The 26745-nt window shown below is 54.5% G+C and overlaps 3 protein-coding genes across 32 annotated transcripts in view; 1 reads left to right on the top strand and 2 right to left on the bottom strand.

The window, feature by feature from the left end:
- DLG4 (discs large MAGUK scaffold protein 4) overlaps nucleotides 1–9026 on the bottom strand; it is a 28923-nt gene extending 19897 nt beyond the window's left edge. For 7 of the 25 annotated variants that reach the window (XM_035299782.3, XM_054255781.2, XM_035299780.3 and 4 more), the window contains exon 1: nucleotides 7276–7796. In XM_035299782.3, coding sequence (XP_035155673.1) covers nucleotides 7276–7305 — 30 coding nt within the window. In that variant the 5' untranslated portion in view covers nucleotides 7306–7796. Of the gene's footprint in view, nucleotides 1–2428; nucleotides 2598–6102; nucleotides 6225–6614; nucleotides 6772–7275; nucleotides 7797–8402; nucleotides 8451–8703; nucleotides 8803–8993 lie in introns of those variants that run through there. The other 18 variants (XM_078372867.1, XM_078372866.1, XM_078372860.1 and 15 more) reach the window with 5 other exon arrangements.
- Nucleotides 9027–10085: 1059 nt separating this feature from the next.
- Nucleotides 10086–15658, top strand: ACADVL (acyl-CoA dehydrogenase very long chain). 2 transcript variants are annotated; one of them, XM_035299791.3, is made up of 20 exons: nucleotides 10086–10194; nucleotides 10271–10346; nucleotides 10621–10686; nucleotides 10771–10843; nucleotides 10929–10993; nucleotides 11091–11225; nucleotides 11672–11816; nucleotides 12372–12501; nucleotides 12594–12719; nucleotides 13082–13280; nucleotides 13510–13614; nucleotides 14045–14131; nucleotides 14209–14271; nucleotides 14364–14465; nucleotides 14541–14638; nucleotides 14722–14794; nucleotides 14879–14951; nucleotides 15036–15108; nucleotides 15201–15276; nucleotides 15350–15658. In XM_035299791.3, exons 1-20 carry the CDS (start codon nucleotides 10133–10135, stop codon nucleotides 15488–15490), a joined length of 1968 nt encoding a protein of 655 aa, XP_035155682.2. In that variant the 5' UTR covers nucleotides 10086–10132; the 3' UTR covers nucleotides 15491–15658. The 2 variants fall into 2 exon arrangements, with proteins under 2 accessions (XP_035155682.2, XP_035155683.2); XM_035299792.3 differs by lacking the exons at nucleotides 10771–10843; nucleotides 10929–10993; nucleotides 11091–11225.
- Nucleotides 15659–15736: 78 nt separating this feature from the next.
- DVL2 (dishevelled segment polarity protein 2) lies at nucleotides 15737–26419 on the bottom strand. 5 transcript variants are annotated; one of them, XM_035299786.3, is made up of 15 exons: nucleotides 25962–26419; nucleotides 21698–21767; nucleotides 20942–21087; nucleotides 20714–20811; nucleotides 20464–20599; nucleotides 20249–20339; nucleotides 20035–20104; nucleotides 19799–19938; nucleotides 19633–19709; nucleotides 18360–18427; nucleotides 18049–18177; nucleotides 17798–17929; nucleotides 17484–17663; nucleotides 16818–17036; nucleotides 15737–16706 (listed from the first exon to the last, which is right to left on the bottom strand). In XM_035299786.3, exons 1-15 carry the CDS (start codon nucleotides 26153–26155, stop codon nucleotides 16258–16260), a joined length of 2199 nt encoding a protein of 732 aa, XP_035155677.1. In that variant the 5' UTR covers nucleotides 26156–26419; the 3' UTR covers nucleotides 15737–16257. The 5 variants fall into 5 exon arrangements, with proteins under 5 accessions (XP_035155677.1, XP_035155676.1, XP_078229003.1 ...); XM_035299785.3 differs by having other exon boundaries at nucleotides 20702–20811; XM_078372877.1 differs by having other exon boundaries at nucleotides 20942–21120.
- Nucleotides 26420–26745: the final 326 nt, after the last annotated feature.

A 26745-nucleotide genomic window follows, 5' to 3' on the forward strand; every position in this document is an offset into this window, starting at 1 on the left:
AGCCTGGACAACAGTTCGAGACTCCATCTCAAAAAAAAAAAAAAAAATAGCCAAGCATGGTGGAGTAAGCCTGTGTTCCCAACTACTAGGGAGGCTGAGGTGGGAGGACTGCTTGAGCCCAAGAGGTGGAGGCTGCAGTAAGCCATGATCCAGCCTGGGTGACAGAGTAAGACCCTATCTCAAAAAGAGAGAGGCTGGGCGCAGTGGCTGATGCCTGTAATCCCAGCACTTTGGGAGGCCGAGGTGGGTAAATCACCTGAGGTCAAGAGACCAGCCTGGCCAACATGGTGAAACGCCATCTCTACTACAAATACAAAAATTAGGTGGGCATGGTGGCGAGAAGCTGTAATCCCAGCTACATGGGAGGCTGAGGCAAGAGAGTCACTTGAACACGGAAAGCAGAGGTTGCAGTGAGCCGAGATCATACTACTGCACTCCAGCCTGGGCAACAGAACAAGACTCCGTCTCAAAAAAAAAAAAAGAGAGAGAGAGAGAGAGAGCAAACACAGAATTTCCCTCCCAAAACTTTCTGGGAGGCTGAGAGTGCCCTGATATTTAAAGGGCAGCAACTCCAAGATCAAATGGGAGGAAGCTTCTCAAGGTCAATGGCCAGTCCTAGAGTATGATTCCGTGAAAATATTAAGGATGATGAAGCAAGGCTGAGAATATAACACAACTTTGGCTGTAGATTAAGAGTACAGTAAGAGAATAGGAGAAGGAAGTGAGCCTGACAACACGAAAACTCTCAAACCCAGGACACAGAGACACCTTGAATCAAGAAGCACCCTAAGACATTTAAAGAGCCTTGGCTGGGCTCGGTGGCTCACACCTGTAATCCCAGCACTTTGGGAGGCTGAGGTGGGCGGATCATGAGGTGAGCAGATCAAGACCATCCTGGCCAACATGGTGAAACCACATCTCTACTAAAAATACAAAAATTAGCTGGGCATGGTGGTGTGTGCCTGTAATCCCAGCTACTCAGGAAACTGAGGCAGGAGAATCATTTGAACCTGGGAGGCGGAGGTTGCAGTGAGCTGAAATTGTGCCACTACATTGCAGCCTGGTGACAGAGCAAGACTCCATCTCAAAAAAAAAAAAAAAAAAAAAGCCTTAAAGAAGGCTTTTAAAGAAGGAAAACAGGGGCTCAGTGAGATCAAGTCTATTCTCTGGACCACAGACTTGGAGAAAGAATCCTGAACCATGGGCACAAAAAGTAGAGAAGGAAAATAGGAGGAGAACACACAAAATAGCCCTCCTCCAAGGCTGAGCTGTCTTGAATAAAGAAGTTCTACGAAGCAACAGAGACTGTTCATTCCATATCCTGAGAAGGTGATCTTCTACCTGGGCAGTGCACAAGCTGAGGGAGGACCCTCAGAATTGGGGAGTCCTGGGGGAAGGGGTGAAAGCCGCTCTCCACTCTCTACTCTCCCTTCACAAGGCCTATAATTTCCTGCAAGGTAAATTAGACAGAGTAAATTAGACAGGGCCAACGCTCCAAGTTTTGGAGTCTAGGGGAGGGTTTGAGTCCAGTGCCCCTCCATCTTCACTCCACCTCATAGAGAAAATTCCTGAATCTGATGAAGTAATGTCAGGGTGCACCCAAAGAAAATGCAAACATGAGAAGAGACATTTCATCATTTATTCTAGGGAGGAAATGAAGGTAAACTTTTATCTCGGTGAGACCCCATACCTCTCCCTCTCCCACCCCCATGGAGAGAGGGTGGTGTCTGGCACTGAGGAAGAGGCTCCTCAGGATTGGGAGGCAACATGGGGAAAACGGAGAACAAGAAATGGGTCCCAGGGTTTCCAGAATGTGGCTGGAAGAGGTTAGGGACTAGGTTCAGTCCCTGGAAATTTTCTACATACATGTGGGGGGGTGGGGAAGAGAAACGTCTGGAGGGGTGGGGGTAGGGGTGGAAGGAGTAATTCTGAAACTGCAAACTGGGGGCCTGGGGAGGTAGGGATCAGCACCTCTCAGTCCTGGATTACAGGGCAACTAAAGCAGGATGGGAAAGGAGGACCCCCACCCTTTATCCTGCTGGGATTCGGGGCCCTAACCCACGACAACTCAGATGCTACTGGGACATGTCTGTACCCCCAGTATACTAGGGTTTAAAACAAGTAAAAGGCCTGGGGAGTGGGGGACACCGACGGAGTCGCTGCTGTTCCTTCCCTTTTGGCCCCCTCCTCACTGGAGCCCCAGTTGCACAGAATGACCTGGAATCGAGGCTTGCACCCCCAAAACATAGGGGTGTGAATCAAAGTGAATAAGAGGGGCGACCCACGGCGCCTGTCCCCAAGAAGTTGCAACCCAGAGACCCCGCACCAAGCAGAAGGAAGAACGACAGCACTTGAAGCTTGCACCCTGATATTTTGCGGGGGTCCGGGAAGAAGGGAGCGGGGCCGGAGCCCATACCGCGGCACGTACCACGCAGAGACACATGGAGGCGAATCTGTTCCGAGCCGACATGTAGAAGGGAAGGGGGACTGAGGGAAGGGGTTGGGTGGGATATCAAGGGTCCCTGGGTTGGGGAGGGGGAGGGGCAGAGGGGCGGGGGCTGCGGCGGCCGCGGCGACTGGAGGCTGCGGCCGGAGGTGGGGGGTGGGGGGGAGAACGGCGCCTGCGCAGTACAGGCGAGCGTCACTTTGGGAGACAGAGGGGTGAGGGGAGACCCTCTTAGCCACCAACTTCCCTGGTTCACGCTGTTTCTCTGTGGACTTCACTTTCCACAATATACTTCTATTCCGACCCCTCTACAAATAGAGACATTTAAAATTTTACCAATTTATCTCTCTAGGTCTCAGGGACCCTTTATTCCATCTAATCCCCCACCCCAACATCGCCAGGCCCCTAACCATTCCAAAACCTCACTAGACATCTCACCACTACTGGACTCCCAGAGTTCAGGGAAGCAAACAACACTACTCTCACAAGGACACCCAAGGGACCTACACGGCCTCTCCCATCAAATCCCCTGCAAGTTCCATGCTGTGGATAGCAACTTCTCAGATTCCATGGCATCTCCTATCCTCAGCAGCATAGTTCTCCCCTGCAGTCCAGCCCCACCTGACAGCCAGCCCACGTTTGTTCAAGAGTTTAAGGAACCACAGATCCTTGTGCCCCCAAATTAACAGACGCTAAATCATCCCTTTCTAAATCACATCTATCCCCCAATCCACTAACAGGGACCTTGCAATTAGTGCAAATACTACTCTTGCTCTAATATACACACCCAAATAACAAGTCCTCCAATTTGTTTGAGATCCCCTATCCAAGCCCCTGAATCTAATAAGATACTCATGACTTTTCAATATGCTGGTCTCTAATTCCACACAAGAACCCAATTTCAGGAAATATTTAATCTACTTTAAAGCAGACCCTCCAAATTCAATTGCAATCTCTTCAACTTTTTCTAAAACCCTTATTAAAAGAAATTTAGGTGGAAAGATCGCTATAGGCCAGGTGCTCGAGACCAGACTGGGCAACATAGCAAGATCCCATCTCTACCAAAAAAAAATATTTTGTTTTACTTTTCCTCTCCTTTTCTTTACCCCTGAGGTTCATAGATTACACCCTTTTCTGGCAGCCCAGAACATCCCTGTCGTGACCCCGAATTCCAACTTTGTCGGAAGATTGCTCGCAAATATATCCTCTCCACACTTAATCCTCAAAAAATATATACACCAAAAATCTGGCCGGCAATTTGCAATGACCCACAAATCGTCCAGAACACTCCCAACCGCCTGCTTCAGGTCTCTTCAGAGATTTCTATTTTCTCCCAAACAACTGAACCTGAAAGCCTCTCTTCCAAATATTCTCCCATTCACGCCCACCGTTCCAGCTTTTAAAACCCAGTGAGGGGTCTCCTCAAATCGCCCGTCTGACTTCTATAAAATGTCCACACATGGCAGAAATGACGACTTCCCTAGAATCTCACCCAAGCAAGATTGACCCCGTTGATCGGCATCTGTTACATGCGACCCCAAGATGACCCCAACGTCCTAGTTTCCTATCTGGTAGGAAAGCTTGGATCACCAGAGGATCCAAGGAGTCAGTGTGGAAGAGGCTGGACTCAAAATTCCTTCTAGAATAGAAAACGTACAAGCCCTACTTATCCACCAGTAGGCGCTATGGCCCATAAAGACCCTTCCCCATCCCCCATTTCCCTTTTCCCTCCATTTTCCGTTTCCCTGTTGCCTGGCAACGCAGCAATCAAAGACTTTGCTGTCGCTTAGCAACCGTCTCCTGGGAACACAGAGCTGAGGTAGGAGGGGTGCTCTGATGAAATCTTAACAGGCCTCCATCTTAGGGAAATTGAAACGTCAGACTTCGCAACCCCCGGATTCTCCTTTCCAGAGACCCCCGCGCCCCGAAGTTACTTGGACAATAGCTCCTCCAAGCCTGTCTCTTTTACGCACGGGGTACCACGCCACGCCCATCCCAGCTCAGCCCCGCCCTCATTTCGGTCAGGTAACCCAGCCCCAAGGTCCCTCCCCTTTCCGAGGGTTGCTGCCTCCCTCAATAGAGTAAGCCAGACTCCACCCACCTGCCCGGGAGGCCACGCCTCCGTCCACTTCCCGCCCATTCGCTCCCCCAGCCTCGCCCACACTGTCCCTCCGCCACGCCCCTGCCGGCCAATAAATGAGGCCGCCGGCCACACTGCCCCGCCCCCGGCATCTCGGCTTTGCCCAATAAGGACCACCCGGAGGGTTTAACCATTTCGCTTCTGAGGCTGTGGCAAATACCCTCGGTCTTTCCCCCACTGTATCCCCACCCCCACTTGTTCTGCTCCGCCCTCCGCCACCCTCGCCCGGCCCTCCAGTCCGCCACGCAACTTCAGTCGTCGCCGGTTACCATGGCAACGGCGGCAGCAGCGCGGGGAAAGGGGGAGGGACGGGGGCGGAGTGGGAGAAAGAGATGCTCGGAGACGAAGAGAGATGCTGGCAGAGATAAAGGCACCAAGAAAGGCAAAGTGATCACTGTAAAGCGGAGTTTGCACACAACACAGGGCCTAGCACGTAGTAGGCTTTCAATAAATGTTCCTTAAATTACTGCGGCAGGAATCTAAATATAGGCAATGAAAGATGGAAGACTCCGGCAGGGCTGGGGAGCTGAACGACCGCAAAGCCTGAGCACTCCCTACCCAATCCAGCATTTGGGGAAGCAGGAGCTATGTGCCCCCTGCAGGCTCCTCCCCGGCTACCCTCAGCTGCCCTGAATAGAGGTGAACCACAACTCCCAACAGTGCCATGGGCAGCAACCCTCTAACATTGAGGGATCTTGTGCCTCGGGGCCTTGTGGGAGTTGGAGTCCTCGCCATCCTAAGGCTGACAAGTTTTCTGGCCAAGGAATGTGGCAAGCCTGGATCTCCATGCCTCTGTAAATCCCAAATGCATGATCTGCTGCTCTGTAAGCCTACTTCCTTCAGGGATGCTCAACCCTGGGTGCCAGGGAAGAAGTAGGAGTCTGGAGTGGGTAATGAATAAGGCCACCCACCCACCCAGAATAGCTGCCAGTGCAGGCAAGCCCCTCACCCTCGCTCCCCATTTGTGTGCTCACGTGTTGGAAGCAGAGCCCACACATTCCACCGGACTTTCTATTTACACCTGTACACAGAGAACCACAGCCAGGGAGCCTAAGGCCAAGTGGCAGGCCTCAGGGCAGGAGACAGTAGGAGCAGAGGATCAGACAGACATTAAAGGAAACCAGGCCAGAGAAACTGAGGCATAAAAATCCACGGAAACTACAGGAGATGTGGGGAAGAGGCAGCCTGGGAGAAAGCCTGTAGCCCACAGAATGAGGGACAAACAAGTAGCCCTGGTGGAGAGAGGGTGGGGGCTCCAGATCTAAAGGTCCTCAGCCTTCCATCTCTTTCAGCCATGCTCACACGTGCACAACGCATGTGTACACACATGTGTGAGTTTGTGGCAGGGAACATGTGTGTCCTCAGCTCCCTCCCATGAAAAGCTGCGGTTCCCACTAAATATAACCCCCTCCTCAGCCTGTGACTCACCCGGACCCCGCCTCCCCCAGCCCCCACTTCCTGTCCCACCCCCCAGCCCCCAGCTGCCTGCCACCCGCCCAAGCCTCCCTCCACACACCAGGCATCCAGCTCTCCAGCCCCAGAGTCTCCAAGCAGAGTCTAGGTATCCGCATCCCACCAGGAGCTTGCCTGTGCTCCATCCAAGATCTCCTGCCTTTACCAGGCTCCAACCAGAGGGACACTCTTGCACAGATCCCCACCGCTGCCAGCCCTGCCCTCCTCCTACACCTTTTCACCCCCATAACCTCAGTAACCTCAGCCATAAGTCCTCAGGGACCCTTAAATCCAGGTGTCCTCCCCCACCTTGATCCCAAGCGTCAGGGGCAACTGGAACAGTCCCCCATCTGCTCTTCTCCCTCTTTCTTGATCCAGGCTAGATACAGTGTGGGAGGAGATGGGGACATGGGGCACCTGCCTTTGGGACACCCCCAAATCTTGCACCACCCACCCAGTCCCCCTCCTCAAATCCCCTCTCTCCCTAAATCTCTGCTCCTCCTCCTTAGGGGCTGGCAAGCTCAGCTGCTGCAATCTTCTGCCTCCCATGGGAGTACCCCCAAATCCTTGCCTCACCTGGTCCATTCCCTCAGGTGATCCCATGTCAGGCCCCAGCCCTCTGCCAACTTCCAACCATCTCCATTCTAGATGACTGAACCCTAAATTAACAGTTTCCTCAAATTGAGAGAGCATCCCTAAATGCAGCTACAATGAGATGCTTGTTCTATAGTCTGAAGGCCCACCCCTTCCCTGCCAGCTGACACCCCCAGACCAGTCAGGCACTCACAACCAAGAACCTTTACCCCTTGCCAGGAGCCCCCCAAAACTGAACAAGGCACTTGGAAGGCAGCTTTTCCCTGAGGAGGGAAGAGGACCCCCACAACATAGCCCACCTTCCCACATACACCAGCAGGACTTCCATGGGAGCTAGGCTTCTCCTGAAAAAAGTCTCCCTCAAACAGCGCTGGTGAACCCCCAAACCCACCAGGCCTCCCAAACCATGGAATATCCTAAATTTTCCATTTCTCTACAGGTACAAAGGGATCACTCCAGGGGGCACCTGTGGCCAAATCCAGCATTTTATCAGATGTGAACCCCAAAACTAAATTAAGACCCCCAAATACATCTTACTTTTGATGCTATCACTCCAGGGGCGCCAGTCCAAGATAAGGCCTACTAACCCCTCCCCACAAACTCATATCCTCCCCCCAGTTTGCAGCCCCCCCATCATGCTTACCTTGGTTGTCACTATACAGAGACAGTCCATGTTGGGGGGCCTGGCCGCGGTGGCGGGTAAGGGGCTCTGACTTCATCGGAGTTTCGTTCCTCCACTCCGTGGGTTCTCACCCCTCCCCCCTCCGCACCCCACTTTTGCAGGGGGGGCCAGGATGGGGGGAGGGGTGAGAGGGGAAGGAGGGGGTTGGAGAAGGAAAGGGGAGGGGAGCGTGGGAGGGAGGGGAAGGGGGCCCTGGAAGGGGCTCCCCAATGGAGGGGAGGGGGCTTGGGGAGCACACCCCGATCCTCAGGAGGGGCGGGGGCACTGGGGGCTGGCAGCCCCGGAGTTCGGGGGCTGGGGCATGAGCTGGGATGGGGGAGGGGAACTGGATTTCGGGGAGCCCCGGGGTAGGGGGGGGTCTTGCCAAACGGCCAGGGGCTAGGGGCCGTGGCGGGGGAGAGGGGTGGGGGGGTTGGAAACGGCAGCGGCCGAGGGAGCCGTGGAGCCGAAGAGGGAAGGGGAGAGAGGAGGAGAGAGGAAGCAGGGGGAGGGAGGGAGGGAGCTAGGAGCCAGAATGGGGGGGTGCCTTGGCAGAGTTAACTCCTTCCGTGCTGGCAGGAACCCGGATAATGGGAAAGGAGCTCGAAGCAGAAGCACAGAGGCCCTGAGGCAAACATGGAGACCTGGCCAGCCACCAGCGTTGACAGCAAAGACGAGGAGGCTGGATTTCATTTCTTAGAGGAGGAAGCACCTATAGCTGGGCTGGGAGCACCCACGGTTATTTGAATAAGAGAGGGAGGCTGTGGCAGGGGGCAGGGGGTCGGTGTGAGGCAGGGGCTAGGTGGCAGGAGGGAATCCCTAGAGATCTAGTTCTCCCTCAGGTTTCTCAGGGGCTGAGAAACCTCAGAAGTTATGCCCTAGACTCTTTAGTGCCTGAAACTGGGGCAGGCAAAGAAAAGGAGGAAGAAAGGGAGGGGGATACAGAACCACAGAGAATGCATTCTGGGTGCCCCCACGTTCCCAGGGCACGGACTCAGACTTTTGTCAGCAGGGCCCCCAAGTCTCCGAGTAATGTTAGCCATATCTGACTCACCCCTCCAGCCCTGCCTGCCCCTCAGGAAGGTAGGCACTCGCCCCCACCTCCTTACCTGACTCTCAGAGAGGGAAGCCTCATAATAGTCCAGGATGTCTGTCACAGGAACAGAACTGAGTTACCTCCCCACCCTAGGCCTCTCTGGGCACATCACCCCTGCCATCACTGCTGCGGTCTGTCTGGCAAGGGAGGAGCAGTTTCAGCCAAGGCTGGTCCATGATCATGGAGGACACCGTGGGCATGACCCTGCATGGGGCTCCAGCCTGGACCAAATGATCTCTAAGCTCCCAACCAGCCCCCAAAGTTCAGTAACAGCCCTTGGAGGCCCAGGTCCCTCAGAAAATAGGCCTACTCACCCAGCAAGGCCTGGAAGAGATCACTGTGCAGCACTGTGAGGAGCGGGGGTGCCCACCGTAGTAGTGGGGGAGCCAGGAGCCAGAGGGCTGACCTGGGAGCTAGTGAGATGCAAGGAGAATTGGGACAGGGAAGAGGCCAATACAGGGAAATGAACACACTGTCACTTCATCTCTCTGGCCCGTGCCCTTCACCCCAGGCCCTATGGAAAGATTTGGGAACAGTGATCCCCAAGCACTAGGCCCCCACTTCGCTCCCAGGCCTCCCCTCCACAAGGACCTCTGTTTTTCACCTCTCGGTCTCTGGGACATCTCTCTCTTCTCTCACTTTAATCTCCCTAATCCTCCAGGATTGGAGTTGAGCTGCTTCTCCCCATTCAATTCCAGCTGTGAGTAAAGTAGGTTGTCTCTGAACCGACCAGCTGTCCCATTCCCCGAGGTCCCCAGGCACCAGCGCAGCCACCACCTTGCTCCATGCACGCTGGCTCCCTCCACGCTGGCTCCCTCTCCCCAAAGGCAGGCAGAACTTAGCCACACTCTTCTGAGAAGCCAGCAAAGAAGGCCTCCTCACAGAAGGCTCCAGCAGCTCAAAAGAAGCTAATCCCTGTTCTCTCTCCTCCTGGGCCTCTTGAGAATTGCAGAAAGAGGTGTAGAAATTATTTGGGACTTCCTGACCCAGGGCTAGAGAAGTTGGGATTTCACGGGCAAGTGGCAGGAGAGAGAATTCCTGCAGTTTCTCTCCCAGCCAGGAAGAATCCATCTGCCTGGGCACATGGTCTCTGGAAGGAACAGAGGGTAGAGACAGAGGAATGTTCAGGAAGGTCTCAGAGGCTTTATTAAGGGTGATCACGGCAGTGAACCCCGGGGGCCTTCCTACTGTGAAACCGTGGCTGTTTCAAGAGTTAGGTCTCAGGAGAATACACTTAGGGTACTCACACCCTTGCTTGAGTGCCCCCCAACACCGTACCCTCCCTTTTGTGTTGGCGGAGACAGATTTCACCAGGAACTCTAGAGGCGTCTCTCCATGCCTCTACCTCTGGCATCTACCTTACACTTCTCTTCCCCTAATTCTTCCTTCTAACCCCACCGGAGAAGCCGTCCCTTCAGTCCACCTCAATCCCTCTGGCTGCAGGGACTTAAGCCCCTTCCTCTTCCGTCCCACCCTATCCCATCACCCCGTCGGAGGACTAGACTCTACTTCGGACGGGCGGGATGGAGTCTGGGGGAGACAAATGACGCTTGGAGATCCCTCTAGGTCGGCGGAACGAGGGTCCGGGAACTACAGTTCCCAGCACGCCCCGGGCCCCGGAACCCGCCCGCCGCCCGGTGCATTGTGGACGATGAGTCAGGGCGGGGGGCGCCCTGACTCGGGCGTACGGGACGCCAGAGCTGGGTCAGCGCTCGAGGCACCAGTGACCAGAGCGGTTCGGAGATGCAGGCGGCTCGGATGGCCTCGAGTATGGGGCGGCAGCTGCTGAGGCTGGGGGGCGTAAGGTCTGTGTATGACAAGAGGGACGGGGGACAGCGGGCCAGGGCACTGGGCCAGGACTGAACCCCCAACTCCCCACAGCTCGCGGCCCACGGCACTTTTGGGGCAGCCCCGGCCCGGCCCTGCCCGGCGGCCCTATGCCGGGGTCGCCGCTCAGGTAAGTCACGGCAGCGTTGGCTAGGGGGTGTGGAAGCGGCGGTTTGCTTCGGCGCCCTCTTCCCCGCCGCCGGCAGGGGTCCCCTCTTGATGCCAGTCCCCTGCCCACGGTTCTGTCGCCGAAAGTAGGGGAAAGGGCAAGCCAGGGTGCCCTAGGGCGAAACTAGGGGAAAGGTCACCGCATCCGCGCTGCCTCCAGGCGCGGCTCACGCCCTGTGCTCCCTTTGGCACAGCGTTAAGTCCCTTCTCCCCGGCCTTGCTTGCTGTCTTCTCAGGCGGCTGTGGACAAGCCAAATTCCCACTCCCCTGATGCTTCGACCAGGGAAAAACCGGCCAAGGCGGTAAGTAGCCCCGAGGCCAGGCGGACCGTAAACAGGGACAGACTCACCCCAACCATAGTCCTGAAACCCCCTCTCTCTGCCCAGGAATCTAAGTCTTTTGCTGTGGGGATGTTCAAAGGCCTGCTCACCACAGATCAGGTGTTTCCATACCCTTCCGGTAAGGGAAGGGATAGAGCTGGGTGGGGCCAGGGTGGTTTCCCCTGCCAGCCTGGCCTGACCGGCCCGTCCCCCACCCACTACAGTGCTCAACGAAGAGCAGACACAGTTTCTTAAAGAGCTGGTGGGGCCTGTGTCCCGTTTTTTCGAGGTGAGGAATGACTCGGGCTTGGTCCCTGCTGGGGGTGGATGGAGATAGATGTTAAGCTCAGAAGGAGCCTGGATGTGGGATCCTGTGCCTTCCCTAGGAGGTGAACAATCCTGCCAAGAATGACACTCTGGAGGTGGTAGAGGAGACCACTTTACAGGGCCTCAAGGAGCTGGGGGCCTTTGGTCTGCAAGTGCCCAGTGAGCTGGGTGGTGTGGGCCTCTGCAACACCCAGGTGAGGGGCACCCTATCACCACATTCCAGTATCCCATAGTCCAGCTTGGCAGATTCAGCTTCTTCGCCATCCCCAGGGCTAAAGTCTCTTCTAAGCACCTGCCCTGGGGGCATGTGGGAGAGACGTCCAAAATGTATATAACCTTCTCCTTTCCCAAACATCACACAATTTATATACAGTCCCCTGGAGCTGAGTCATTGGCTTCACCCTGGTTCCCAAGTCCTTAGAAATCTCTAAGCTGGGGCCACCAAACAAGAGTGTAGCAAGTCACCCTCCTACCAAGACCTAAGACTGACCAACATTCTCTGCTGTACCCTTTGCACCACTTCCTTCCCACACACGGGGGATGGTCCATGTGCCTGCACTGCCCTGTTGCCCACACTCTCCTGTTGAGGTCAGGTCCCCCTGCAGCCAGTGACAGCCCCGGATTCCTGTTTCCCCTCCAGTATGCCCGCCTGGTGGAGATCGTGGGCATGCATGACCTTGGCGTGGGCATTACCCTGGGGGCCCATCAGAGCATCGGTTTCAAAGGCATCCTGCTCTTTGGCACGAAGGCCCAGAAAGAAAAATATCTCCCCAAACTGGCATCTGGTGAGGCAACCCTAGGAGACCCAGGGAGATTGGGGGGTATACTGGGCTTGGCACAGATTAGGCTAGTTGGTACTTATATTATCAAATGGCTGGGCATTTTGGTTGGGGGAAGATTCTGGGGAGGCATCAGAGTGTTGGTAAATGCAAAAGAAAACTAGATACTGGTTGGGTACAGTGGCTCATGCCTGTAATCCCAGCACTTTGGGAGGCCGAGGCATGTCAGGACTTTGAGACCAGCCTGGCCAACATGGTGAAACCCCATCTCTACTAAAAATAAAAAAAATTAGCCAGCAGTGGTGGCAGGTGCCTGTAATCCCAGCTACTCGGGAGGCTGAGGCAGGAGAATTGCTTGAACCTGGGAGGCAGAGGTTGTGGTGAGCTGAGATTGCATCACTGCACTCCAGCCTGGGCGACAAGAGGGAAACTTCATCTCAAAAAAAAAAAAAGATACTGCCAGGTGTTAGGGGGAACTGCCCTGTGGAGGGATGGGGAAGTGGGCAGAGGGTACTCTGAAGCTCATCAGAACTTGGGGTAAAGGAGCTCTCTCCCCAACAGGGGAGACTTTGGCCGCTTTCTGTCTAACTGAGCCCTCAAGTGGGTCAGATGCAGCCTCCATCCGAACCTCTGCTGTGCCCAGCCCCTGTGGAAAATACTATACCCTCAACGGAAGCAAGCTTTGGATCAGGCAATCTGCCTCCCATTTCCCCTCTTTGCCCAATCCCAGGCCTCACTGCTCCAAGTCCTCCATGTCCTGAATGCCCCCTCATTCTTCCACAGTAACGGGGGCCTGGCAGACATCTTCACAGTCTTTGCCAAGACACCAGTTACAGATCCAGCCACGGGGGCCGTGAAGGAGAAGATCACCGCTTTTGTGGTGGAGAGGGGCTTTGGAGGCGTTACCCAGTGAGTGGATTTGGGGAGGAAGAGCTTAGGACTGAGGGGGCAGAACTTGGCACCAAAGCATATGATTGTTGCAAGTCACCCTGGGGATGCATGCAAAAGCCAAAGCAAGTGGACTGAATGTGGCCTTTGGGACTAATATGTATGCAACTGAGCTTAAGTTTTGGCTCCAGCAGCCAAGTCCAACACAGAATAGGACAGTCAGGCCTTCTTAGCCCTCAGGGCCTGGGGGGGCCTGTTGCCTATGGCTGCTAATAGTCTAGGAGCTGTAATTCCTTCCTGGTGCATAAGGAGTGAAGGAGTGGTTTTCTCCCAGTGACAACCTATTGAACACACCTCTGCTTTCCCACACTGCGCTGACACAGTGGGCCCCCTGAGAAGAAGATGGGCATCAAGGCTTCTAACACTGCAGAGGTGTTTTTTGATGGAGTACGGGTGCCCTCGGAGAATGTGCTGGGTGAGGTTGGGAGTGGCTTCAAGGTCGCCATGCACATCCTCAACAACGGAAGGTTTGGCATGGCTGCAGCCCTTGCAGGTACCATGAGAGGCATCATTGCCAAGGCGGTGAGTACCCTGCCCGAGTCCCTAGCTAGCCCCAACAGAAGTCTCACTGTCCCCTTGTCATGTGTCCCTGCATGCATTCCCTACACTAGAAAACTCCTCCCCTACAAGCAGGCCCAGACTTGCTGGCTTAGGTCTCCGTTCTACGAACGCTGCTTGTATCCAAAGCCCAGCCCCACTCTTAGGGACACTGCAGAATCACACTGAACCACAACGTGTGTACCCTCTTCAGGTAGATCATGCTGCTAATCGTACCCAGTTTGGGGAGAAAATTCACAACTTTGGGCTGATCCAGGAGAAGCTGGCCCGGATGGTTATGCTGCAGTATGTAACTGAGGTGAGGGCCTCCCAAGCTGCTCTCCTTGGAGCCCTGTGGTTTTCTTCCCAGTCGGGTCAGACTACAACCCCCAGCAGCACCTGGGGCAGTGGGTCTCCAGCTTTACACCAATGCCCTAGGGGATGCGGGGAGGCATAGTCGGCTCAGCTTCTGTGGAAGGTGGAGAGCAATGATGTTCTGGTCAGATGCTGGCTAGCAGTACCTGAAGTTAATCCTACTCCATCCCTTACCTCCACCCCTTTTAAGAAAACAAATACCTGAAAGTGCCTGAAGAACTGACCCAGAAGAACAAATATTTGCTTGACCTGACAAGTTAGGTGACTGGGTCTAACGAGCTAGGTCAGACCTGATCTTGAGGATCTGGGTGATCAGGCCAAGTCTGACAGCCCTTTTCCATTTTCTTTCCTATGTCCCAACCATGCAACCTCAGTCCATGGCTTACATGGTGAGTGCTAACATGGACCAGGGATCCACAGACTTCCAGATAGAGGCCGCCATCAGCAAAATCTTTGGCTCGGTGAGGTCCCAGGCATGCAGGGAGGGAGAGTCCAGTTTGGGAGCTCAGCTCCAAAACCAAGTCCCATCTGTCCCTAGGAGGCAGCCTGGAAGGTGACAGATGAGTGCATCCAAATCATGGGGGGTATGGGCTTCATGAAGGTACAGTTCCGTCTTCTGCAGAACCTCGGCTGGGCCAGGGGTGGGCAGGCATATCTCCGCAGGGGCATATGATCTGTGTTGCCCTGTGGTAGGAACCTGGAGTAGAGCGTGTACTCCGAGATCTTCGCATCTTCCGGATCTTTGAGGGGACAAATGACATTCTTCGGCTGTTTGTAGCTCTGCAGGGCTGTATGGTAAGAGGGAGAATTGGGTGGGGTAGAGGTGAGGAGGACACCGAGTCCTGACTACTGGACCCTCTTCCCCCATAGGACAAAGGAAAGGAGCTCTCTGGGCTTGGCAGTGCTCTAAAGAATCCCTTTGGGAATGCTGGCCTCCTGCTAGGAGAGGCAGGCAAACAGCTGAGGCGGTAGGCTTAGGGCCAGGGTCAGGGCCAGGGGAGGGCAGGGCAGTGTATGGCAACCAACCAGTCATTCTCCCTCTTCCTCTCAGGCGGGCAGGACTGGGCAGCGGCCTAAGCCTCAATGGAATCGTCCACCCGGAGTTGAGTCGGAGCGGTGAGCTGGTAAGTAGCCAGGGGTCTAGGAGCGCCTGTGTCAGGGGCTACAACCAACGGCCCCTGAGCCCTGCACTTTTCCCACCTCTTCAGGCAGTGCAGGCTCTGGAGCAGTTTGCCACTGTGGTGGAGGCCAAGCTGATAAAACACAAGAAGGCGATTGTCAGTGAGTGAGCTCTGCCCTCCCACCCCTCCCACCCTTTCCTCTCCTGGAGACTAATGCTCGCACCCCCACCCACCTACCCGACAGATGAACAATTTCTGCTGCAGCGGCTGGCAGATGGGGCCATCGACCTCTATGCCATGGTGGTGGTTCTCTCGAGGTGAGGAGGCAGGTAGGGAATGCCTGGGCTGAAGGGGGCCTGGGCCCAGATCCCAGCCAGCAGATTTATTTTTGTCTCTTGTTTCCTGCCAGGGCCTCAAGATCCCTCAGTGAGGGCCACTCCACAGCCCAGCATGAGAAAATGCTCTGTGACACCTGGTGTATCGAGGTGAGACTTGGGGCTGCCAAGCTCAGGTGAGGGGCTAGAGGTACAGGCCCAAACCCCTCCTTCCTCTCCACAGGCCGCAGCCCGGATCCGAGAGAGCATGGCCACTCTGCAGTCAGACCCCCAACAGCAGGAGCTCTACCGAAACTTCAAAAGCATCTCCAAGGCCTTGGTGGAGCGGGGTGGTGTGGTCACCAGCAACCCAATTGGCTTCTGAATACTCTTGGCCAGGGTCTGGCCTGGTTATGTGCCTTCCCTCAAGCCAAAGCTGAAGCCCCTCTCCTGAGGGCCCTGGTTTGTCCAGGGGGGCCTAGTGTTCCCAAGACTGTGCCTGCTCTCCAGAGCACTTAACTGCCTCACAAATAATAAAATTTCTAACAAGTCATCCTTCGCTCCCGTGTGTTCATTCTTTCCCTCCGCTACCTGCCTCCCTCCCAAAGAAAGGAGCCAGAGGTGTGGGGAGTTTGCCTCTATTGCTTTATTTGGTGTTTTATACAAGTGACTAAAATAAATAGAGTAACAAAGGCAGCTACAAGGCCCAAATCTCCCAGCTTCCTCGGGCTGCTGTCCAGGGGCCTAACCCCAGAGTACCACTGACCACCCCCAACCCTGCACAGGGCAGGGCTGTGGGTAACTGGAGGAGGAGGTCACATTCTGGGGTTAGAACAAGGGGCCCAACAGATGGGGATTCTTCATACAAAAGAGGAAATGCCTATTTAAAAAATAGTCCCAAAAGTGTAAGAAACTCTATTTTAACCCCCAAAAAAGCTTATAAAAAAACAAAGCTAAAAATAAAAGGTTCCTTGTTTACCCCTGAGGGAAGGGGGAGGAACCAGGCACTGCTGGTGAGAGTCACAGTGACCACGATCTCCTGTCTGGCAGCAGCCGGCAGGCTGAGCCCAGGCACTCTGAGAGCAAGCACATGATGGCCGGGATACCCAGTCACACACCAGGAGCACCAGGCCCAGCCTGGCCCACAGCAGGCTACATAACATCCACAAAGAACTCACTGGGATTGCCCATGGCCATGTGGAAGCTTTGGCGGCTGGCTGTCAGTTCTGGGGGCACAGAGCCCAGGTCTCTGACTGGAGGGGCCCCTGGAGGCTGCACTGCTGGAGGGACTGGGGGTGGGGGTGGGGGCATCATGACCACCATCATGGGGTTGTAGGGGAGGGCCATGCCAGGGGGTGGTCCATAGGGATGGAGCCCCGGGTGGGCTCGGAGATTAGGGGCACCCCCACTTGAGCCTCTGGAGGAAGGAGGGCCCCCATCGCCAGTCCCACTTGGTTCCCCACCCCACCGAAGGCTGCCCCCTCGGCTGGAGGGCTCAGACTCGCTGCCACTGCCGGATTTGGACTCGGGGGCCCGCTCCTCAGGCCTCCCTGTGCGCCCTGCCCCCCCATCACTTCGTGTCGACCCACTGCTCCGGCTGCCTGTGGAGGGAGGGGAGGGGAGGGGCAACTGAGTCCTCACCCAGGCTCCTCCCTGGCTCCCCTCTGATCCACCCTCAGACCTGGCTTATTAGGTATCTGGGGGTGACTTACCCTCACTGTGCTGGCTGCTGGCACTGCCCCCACCATAGGTATAAGATGAAAGCTCATGGTAGGGTGGGGGCTGCGGGCTGTAGGGATGTGGGGCTGGGTACTGGTAGGAGAAAGTGGGCAGCAAGGGCCAGGGGGCAGCCCCAGGCAGAGGGGCCAGGGTGTCCTGGTCTGAAGCCCCACTGGAGCCATCGTTGTCATTGAGAGACAGGTTAACTAGGTCTGGAAAGCAAGGGAAGAGAGTAAATCACTGCTTCAAAGAGACTAGGGCCCTAAGACACTGAATGAGAGGAACTGGAACAGTTCTCCCAGACCCACCCACGATGGGGCTCAAAACGGGTTCACAAGGGCCTCTGACAGGAAACTCCCATCTACTTCTGCCATGAGGGCAGGACACAGCCAGGGCCACCACTAGCCCATGCCTCTGCGGGACTCAGAAAGAGGTGCACCTTCCCCCGGTGGACAGTCCTGCACCTGGCGTGGTTTGTCCAGCAGCGCATGGGTGGACGTCAGCCCCCATCCTTGGCCAGTGCAGGACCTAGTTCGGGACACATGCTGCTCAACCATCCATGGTGGCCCTGGCTGCGGTTTCTGGGCTAGGTCTAGGGTTGGAGAGGCAGAACAAGGCAGGCAGAGCCACACTCCCAGAGTCAGGGCAGGGGGACTCACAGCTCTCACAGCCACCACTGAGGTCTCCGAAGATGTAATAGCACTGCTCAGAGAAGGTGATCTTGTTGACAGTGTGTCGAATCAGGCCAGCTTTGAGCAGTCCACTGGCATATTTTCGGGCCTCCCGCCGCTCTGGAAAGCCCTCCACATGATGGTAGAGCCAGTCAACCACATCTGAGCCTGGGGGCACCCACAGTGGAAAAAGGGCTCAGGTTCTCCTTCCAACTCCTGCTCTCACCTCTGCCTGTGCTGTTCCCAGCTTCGGTCACCTCCTCCTCCCCTTCTCCAGCCACCTGCCCAGGACCCAGCCATACCCAGGAAGGCATTAGGGATGGTGATCTTGAGCCACATGCGGTCCCGGACTTCCAGCCCAGACTCTGGAGCTGCCATGGCCTTAGTGACCGATGCCATGTCTGTGTGGATGGAGAGACCCCGGCCCTCACAGCCTGGTGGAGGAGACAATGGGGCATCAAGAGGCAGGGTCACTCCCACAAGGGCCATGGGTCACACCACTTCGGGGCAGCCCTCTGGCAGGAGGGTGAAATGAGGTAGGCTGGCAGCTCACCATCAGGCAAAGAGGATCCTGATGTAATGGTGCTCATGGAGGAGGAGCCTGGGTAGGCTGGGAAGGTGCCAGTCAGAGCCGCGGAGTGGGACACCCAGGCAGCAGGGTCAATTGGCTGGATGGGCTCATCTGGGACAAAGATGGTACCAAAATGACCCCTTCTCAGTCCCCAAAAGCCAGCCCAGTCCCTCCCTGACTCAGCCTCCCGTTCTACCTCTGCCTGGACCTTCCTCCACACATTCCCCATAATCAGAGGCCAGCCCCAGCCACCCCCACCACCAACTTCAGGCCCCTCCCTGAGTGTCACTCACTTCGGGGGAGGGTGAAGTAGGCCTGAGGAGAGGGATCCCAGCACTTGGCCACAGTCAGCACGATGGGGCTATGGGGAAGAGAAGACCAGTCAAGGGCTCAGGGGAAGAAGAGGCCTGGGGTGGGGGGGCGCTGAAGCAAGGATGAATTAAGAGACACAAAGATGGGGAGAAGCCAGCATGTCTCAGCTGGGCTAGGGAAGGTGAGGGTGGAAGGCACCACAATGTGAATGACTCATCAACATGGAAACTCTTAAAAACATACTGCCAAGTGAGACGAGAGTACACGCTGTACAATTCCATTCAAAGAAAGTCCAAAGACAGGTAAAACCGCGCTGTTCAAGGATACATGCAAGGGTGGTAACTATGGAGGGAGGTAAAGCTTTTCTTTGTTGTGGTGATGACCCGGGAAGTCAGCAGAGTGACTAGCCCTGGGGGGTGAGGCATTGGGGAGCAGGAAGGGGGGTCTGTGGAGGGGGATCTAGGGTGTCAGCAATCTCTATTTGATGGTCTAGGTGGTGGCGACATGAGTATTCGCTCTAGTATTATTTGCTACATCACGAATTTGTTTCATGTACTTTGAGTGTTATGTCTTACTCCCCCTTTTTTTTCTTCAGAGTCTTGCTCTGTTGCCCATGCTAAAGTACAGTGGCATGGCAGTTCACGGCAACCTCTGCCCCTGCCCCAGAGTTCAAGCAATTCTCCTTTCTCACTCCCCACTAGCTGGGACTACAGGGGAGCACCACTATACCCAGCTAATATTTTTTTTTTTAAATGGAGTTTTCACTTCTGTTGCCCAGGCTGGAGTACAATGATACAATCTTGGCTCACCGCAACCTCCACCTCCCAGGTTCAAGCGATTCTCCTGCTTCAGCCTCCCGAGTAGCTGGGATTACAGGCATATGCAACCACACCCAACTAATTTTATATTTTTTAGAAGAGAGAGGGTTTCTCTATGTTGGTCAGGTTGGTCTCGAACTCCTGACCTCAGGTGATCCGCCCGCTTTGTCCTTCCAAAGTACTGGGATTACAGGTGCGAGCCACTGCACCTGGCCATTTTTCTGTTTTTAGTGGAGTTGGGGTTTCACCATGTTGGCCAGGCTGGTCTTAAACTCCCGACCTCAGGTGATCCACCCACCTCAGCCTCCCAAAGTACTGAGATTACAGGGGTGAGCTATTGGGCCTGATTGTCTTACCACTTATTAAAATTGCAAAACAAAAAGTTAAAGGGGGAAAAAAAAAAGACTGACGACCTGCAGCCTGCTCAGCAACTCACCCAGGCTTGTGCACAATGTCCCTCAGCACCCGCACGGCGTCATCATTGCTCATGTTCTCAAAGTTCATGTCATTCACCTGGAAGCGAGGGGAAGGGGGTCAGAAGCCGGCTGGGAGAGTATGAGGGCCCCCACACAGGGCAGCTCAATGGCCCTGCCCCAACACACCTGCAAAAGCATGTCCCCTGGCTCAATGCGCCCATCGGCTGCCACGGCCCCACCCTTCATGATGGAACCAATGTAGATGCCTCCATCTCCCCGCTCATTGCTTTGGCCCACAATGGAGATGCCCAGGAAGTTGTACTTCTCTGTGGAGAGAGACCGTGTGAGGGGAGGAGGCCCCAGTCGCAAGCCCCAGAGAGACCAGGCCCTCCCCACGCCCTCGCCACAGGCTTTCCCCATACCCATGTTCAGCGTGACTGTGATGATATTCAGAGACATTGTGGAATCCGTGACACTGCTGAAGGATGAGGTCTGTGGTGGGAAAAGGAGGAGCTAGAGTGCTCTTCAATAACCCAGTCTACACCCTAGGGCTCTGCTGGTGTCCTGGCACCATCCAAACCAAGGCCCATGCCCCACCTTCTCCCCGCACCGGTATTCCCGTGGGAACCCCCTCACCCTCTCCAGGCGAGGTGGCCGCTGTTTCCTCCGCCGCCGGTGGCGCTTCAGGAGGCGGGAGGCACTGCTCTGCTCCGTGGAGCTGCTGAACCTGTCAGGCGGGAGGAGAGCAAACATAAGCCAAAGTGGTCATGGGGCCAAGAGAAAGAACAAGAGGACTGATCAGAGGAGGAAAGCCAGGGCTGGGTGCACTGGGGAGAGCTGCAGAGCCACACCTGCTCATGGTATCCTCCTCATCCGAGTCCCCCAGGCTAGTACTCTCCAGCTCGCTGGTCATGAGGGTAGAGGAGCTCTCATATCCAGCCAGGTGTCGCTCCAGCCTTGAGGGGCCACTGGTCCTGTGGCCCCCCGCTGCATATGGATAGGAAGCTGAGGATCCAAGCTTCCCCCTGCTCACCTCACTAAGCCTGGGGTCTGGCCCAGCCCTTCCCTGTCCCCAGGCCTGCCCCTCACCGCCATGCTCACTGCTGTCTCTCCTTCGAGGCCGCTCCCGCCTCAGTGACACTACTGACTCGGTTTCTGTCTCAGGCTCCAGATTCTCGTGGCTGCTGGACACATTAGGGCTGGACAGGCAGAGATGGTTTCCAACCCACATCAGGAGATCAGGTCTCCGGATCCCAGGCACCCCCTACAAAAAGGCCTGGATTCCCTCCTCATCTCCCTCCCCTGCAGTCAAGGATCCTAAGGACTCACTGGAAGGATGGAGGCCTCGAGTCCCCAATGCCACTGGTCCTCTCAGGTGGCAAAGGTGGTAGAGGTGGGGCTGGAGGCGCCAGTTCTGTCCGAGGCTCATGGGCTGGAGGAGCCATCTCGGGCTGGGGATTATCTGAAGACACCAGCTAGAAGGGTGCAAACGATAAACAGTGGCTCACCTGGGAGTGGGGGTGGAACAGACGGCAGTAAGTCAAATAATTAGAAAGGGTTTCAGAGAGCTGAAGAAGAGCAAAAAAAACATAGCAATTATTAAAGACTCCAAAAGGAGAAAGCTGAGGGCCTCTCGCTGGCTCTTCAAACAGACAGGAGGTAAAGAACCAGGGCCAGCCGGGTGCCATGGCTCTCGCCTATAATCCCAGCACTTTGGGAGACTGAGGTGGGTGGGTCACAAGGTCAGGAGTTGAAGACCAGCCTGACCAAAATAGTGAAACCCCGTCTCTACTAAAAATACAAAAAATTAGCTGGGCCTGGTGGTGGTAGATGGTTGTAATCCCAGCTATCAGGAGGCTGAGGCAGAGAACTGCTTGAACTCAGGAGGCGGAGGTTGCAGTGAGCTGAGACTGCACTACTGTACTCCAGCCTGGGCAATCTAGCAAGACTCCATCTCAAAAAAAAAAAAAAAAAGAGGCAGGGCCACTAACACCTGGCCTGGGGGAGGGCTACAGAAACAGACTGAGGCTTGGAAGAGCCTGGCAATGCTGAGGGGACCTGGCCCTAGGTGTCACAAACTCTTACCCAGGATACAACCCTTCCGTTGAAGCAGGGGAGGCGGGCGTTGTCATCTGAAATTTCTTCCTTCACCACCCTGCCAAGAGAGTGTAGAGGTTGGTAACCTGGACCAGCCATCCCCACCCCCACCCCCACTCAAAGTTTCTTCCAATCTTCACCTGGCTGCAGGATACTGACTTTCTCCTTCCCTGTTCGTCTTCTCTTACATGGAAATAACTCACTATGATACCTAAGAAATCTCCAAACTCAATCTCCTTTCCTTATTTATCCTCTCCCTCAGGGGCACAGTGCTGCTCCACAGTGCTGATTCAAACCTCTCAATCCACTTTCAAAGGCAATCCCCCATGCTGATACAGCTGCCTAAGACATCTATCCAACTCAGAAGCCTACCTAGTAGCCTCCTCTTAAGCCCATCCTGTTCCTTACAAACCTTCCAACAAGGCCAGGCAAGGTGGCTCACGCCTGTAATCCCAGTTCTTTGGGAGGCTGAGGCTGGTGGATCATCTGAGGTCAGGAGTTCAAGACCACCCTGGCCAACATGGGGAAACCCCATCTCTACTAAAATACAAAAATTAGATGGGTACGATGTCAGGGGCCTATAATCCCAGCTACTTGGAAGGCTGAGATGGGAAAATCGCTTGAACCCAGTAGATGGTGGCTGCAGTGAGCTAAGATCACACCACTGCACTACAGCCTGGGCAGCTGAGACTCCATTTCAAAAAAAAACCCAAGCTGGGTGCAGTGGCTCACACCTGTAATCCCAGCACTTTGGGAGGCTGATGCAGGCAGATCACGAGGTCAGAAGTTTGAGATCAGCCTGGCCAACACAGCGAAACCCTGTCTTTACTGAAAATATAAAAATTAATTGGGCATGGTAGCACAAACCTGCCTCGGCTACTCAGGAGCCTAAGGCAGGAGAATCACTTGAACCTGGGAGGCAGAAGCTGCAGTGAGCCAAGATCACACCATTGCACTCCAGCCTGGGCAACAAGAGTGAAACTGTCTCAGGGAAAAAAAAAAAAAAACCTGGCTGGGCATGGTGGCTCACACCTGTAATCCCAACACTTTGGGAGACCGAGGCAGGAGGATCGTGAAGGTCTGAAGATAAAGACCATCCTGACTAACACGGTGAAACCTCATCTCTACTAAAAATACAAAAATTAACCAGGTGTGGTGGCATGTGCCTGTAATCCCAGCTACTGGGAACCCAGGAGGCAGAGGCTACAGTGAGCCAAGACTGTGCCACTACACTCCAACCTAGGCAAAAGAGCGAGACTCCATCTCAAAAAAAAAAGTCTTCAGTCCTCATCTAAGTCTCTCCTCTTATACTTTCCTTTAGTTTTTTTCTTTCTTTTTTTTCTTTTTGTAAGAGACAAGGTTTCACCATATTGGTCAGGCTGGTCTCGAACTCCGAACCGCAGGTGATCCCCCAGCCTCAGCCTCCCAAAGTGCTGGGATTACAGGCATGAGCCACCGCGCCCGGCCCTCCTTTAGTTTTTTCTAATTTACTTCTAGAGGACTGACCTTTGTCGGGTAAAAACACCCATTAGAGGCCAGGTGTTATGGCTCACGCCTATAATCCCAGCACTTTGGGGGGCCAAGGTGGGCAAATTACCTGAGGTCAGGAGTTCAAGACCAGCCTGGCCAACATGCCGAAACCCTTTCTCCACTAAAAATACAAAAATGCAGGGCACAGTGGCTTGCCTGTAATCCCAGCACTCTGGGAGGCCAAGGCAGGATCACTTGAGGGCAGGAGTTCGAGACCAGCCTGGCCAACATGGTGAAACCCCATCTTTAAAAAAAAAAGAAGGCCGGGTTCGGTGGCTCATGCCTATAATCCCAGCACTTTGGGAGGCCGAGGCAGGTGAATCACGAGGTCAAGAGATTGAGACCATCCTGGTCAACAAGCTGAAATCCCATCTCTACTAAAAATACAAAAATTAACTGGGCATGGTGGTACGTGCCTGCAGTCCCAGCTACTCGGGAGGCTGAGGCAGGAGAATTGCTTCAACCCAGAGGGCGGAGGTTGCGGTGAGCCGAGATCGTGCCATTGCACTCCAGTCTGGGTAACAACAGCAAAACTCCATCTCAAAAAAATATATATATATAAATACAAAAATTAGCTGGGTATGCTGACGCACACCTGTAATCACAGATACTTGAGAGGCTGAGGCAGAAGAATTGCTGGAAGCTGGGAGGCAGGGGTTGCAGTGAGCTGAGATCACTCTACTGCACTCAAGCCTGCGAGACGGAGCGAAACTCCATCACAAAAAAACCCATTAGATCAAGCAATGGAAGCTCCTGATTAGATTGAAAGTTCCCAAGGAGAGGGCAAGCTAAGCTTCCCATTCCCCAGTGCCTCATCTGTCACAAAATTCTGCACGAAGCAATCTGCTCAGCCTGACAGATCCCAAGGCCCAGCCTTGCGGTCATCTCTCCAATAGGTTCACCCAGTGGACTAGACTTAATGCTTCTTCTTGACCACAACATCACATCATGAACACTCATTCTGGTCAACACCATGTCCTAGCCACACAGCACAAAGTGTCACTTCAGCATTAACAAATACCGTTGGCTAAATGAATCAACATATAAATCATCAGACTCTGCCCTAGTTGTTCCTCTCTTTCCACACACACCCTTGCCCCCAAATTAAGACACCTTGTCTGATTAACCCTTTGGCCTAATATGGTTATGGGAGCCAGGATATATGCCAACTTAATCCACTTGCTGTCAATGTGCCAACACAGCCCAGTCACTACCAATCTGTTTCAGCATAATGCAGGATTCTTCCCAATATAACATAATCTCAGCATAGCTCAGTCCACTCTAAGACAAGTTATTCCGTATCACCATAACCTACTTTATAGTCAGCCTCAGTACTAATAATGACGATTACCATTCACCAAGAATTTACCGTTTGCCACACACCTGATCTAAGCATTTCATTCTGTGTTTTTTCTCCATGTCACAGATGAGATCAAGACAAAATTTAAATAAATTGTCCAAGGGTATATTGCGGACAACCAGAAGAACCTTTTAAAACCCACACTAACCCAACTTAATCCAGCCTGCCTTCAAAAAAGCAGAGGGTGAGGACCAGGGGGCTCAGTCCCTAAGATTATAAACACAAAAGGGCTTTCTCTGCATTATTTACAAGCCCATCTAGTCCAAGATATCCCTGAATGTCCCAAATTACGTTAGGAGCCCAATCTATTCTAGCACAGCCTACAATGTCCCCACAAGCAGCTGTCTGCACCAATATAGACTAGAATACCCCAATACAGCTGCCTGTACTAGCATGGGCCCCGACAGCCTTGTCTGCCCTTATACAGAGTGCTCCGATAAAACCACGTCTTGCCCCAAGAGAAACCAGGATTAATCAATACAACTCAGTAGAGTCCATAATAACCCAAGCTTCTTTTTTTTTCTTTCTTTCTTTTTTTTGAGACAGAGTCTCCCTCTGTCGCCCAGGCTGGAGTGTAGTGGCACGATCTTGGCTCACTGCAACCTCTGCCTCCTGGGTTCAAGTGATTCTCCTGTCTCGGCCTCCCGAGTTGCTTGGACTACAGGCGTGTGCCACCACATCGGACTAATTTTTTGTATTTTTAGCAGAGAGGGAGTTTCACCGTGTTAGCCAGGATGCTCTCGATCTCTTGACCTCGCGTTCCGCCCGCCCTGGCCTCCCAAAGTGCTGGGATTACAGGCGTGAGCCACCGCGCCCAACCATGGATAAGTTTCTCCGCAATATTCTATTCCAGGGCAACCTAGAACATCCCAATAGAGCACTCTTTGCATCAGTATTGACTAGAATATCCCACCAAAAATCCCGTCTGCTCTAAGTATACGCCAGAATGTCCCAAGTTGATCCAAAATGGCCTTATCTACATCAAAAGATTCCACAATAGCACTAAATAACCTGTGGACAACATGCAGGACTCCTGAGAACGTATTAAACGACCAGACAATGGATCAATTTACTCAGTACAGTCTAGAATACTCCAAAATAAACCAGTATGTCCCCACCTATTCCAGTAGAACGTAATCTTCTCTAATCTGGTTTAGGATATCCTAGTCTGTCCGTGTGCCTCGATCTATCCAAGCATAACCTTGTCCATCCTGGCATAGTCAACCCACCTCAGCATAGTACAATCTGCTCCACCATAGGCCAGAAATTCCCAGTGTGGCCCAAAGTAGATGTGTACCTCTCCACGTCGCCCAATCCACTCTAGCAAAGCCCCCGTCGGTCCTATGCAGGCCTTGCGCTCACCCAAAATCCTGATCCATAGACTTGAAAAAGTACTTGGCGCCCGCGGGCCGCTGCAGAACGCTCTTGAAATCGCCGAGGGTGATGCGCTCGGCAGGGACAGGGATCTTCACCAGGTAGGGAGTCTCTTCTTCATCCAGGTGGTAAATCACCTTCGTCTCCCCAACCCCACCGCCCCCAGTGCTGCTGCCCGCCATGGTCTCGCCCGCGCGCTCCCGGGCTCTGCCGCCCACCCAACCGGGCAAATGGCCCCTGCCGCGCCTGCGCACACACACAAACGGACGCACGAGCGCGGACAGGACCGACCTAGTACAGGAGAAAAGCAAAGGAAAGAAAGCGGGGGTCGGCGAGGGTGGCGGCGGGGGGCGGGCCGCTGGGTGCGACTCAAAGCCACGGTCTCAGCGGTAGCCCGGCGCCATCGCCGCCGACGTTGCGAGCACCTCCAGGTTCCCGCCCACCTCTCCTCATGTCACGTGACCCAAGCCAGCCCACTCTGCGTTGCTCAGCCGCCCCCTCACGTGACCCCCCCATCAGTCACGTGACCGCCGGACTCCTCCTAGCGTCCCCGCCACGTGATCGCTGCCTTCAGCAACGGTCTCCCAGCCCCCAAATGGGTACCCTGGGCGAGGTCCTGCGTGTACCGTGGCTAAGCTGGCCTCTGCCCTCAGGAAGCAGATAATCGGCTTCCACCGTGCTTTACCCGACCCAGGCGGGAACGCGAAGCAACTCTGACCCGCCGGAGTGTGCGTTGCAGGGAGTGAAGATGGGGATTGTGGGGGTTCCTAGA

This window comes from Callithrix jacchus, chromosome 5 (genome assembly GCF_049354715.1).
Source record: "Callithrix jacchus isolate 240 chromosome 5, calJac240_pri, whole genome shotgun sequence".
Lineage (NCBI taxonomy): Eukaryota > Metazoa > Chordata > Mammalia > Primates > Cebidae > Callithrix > Callithrix jacchus.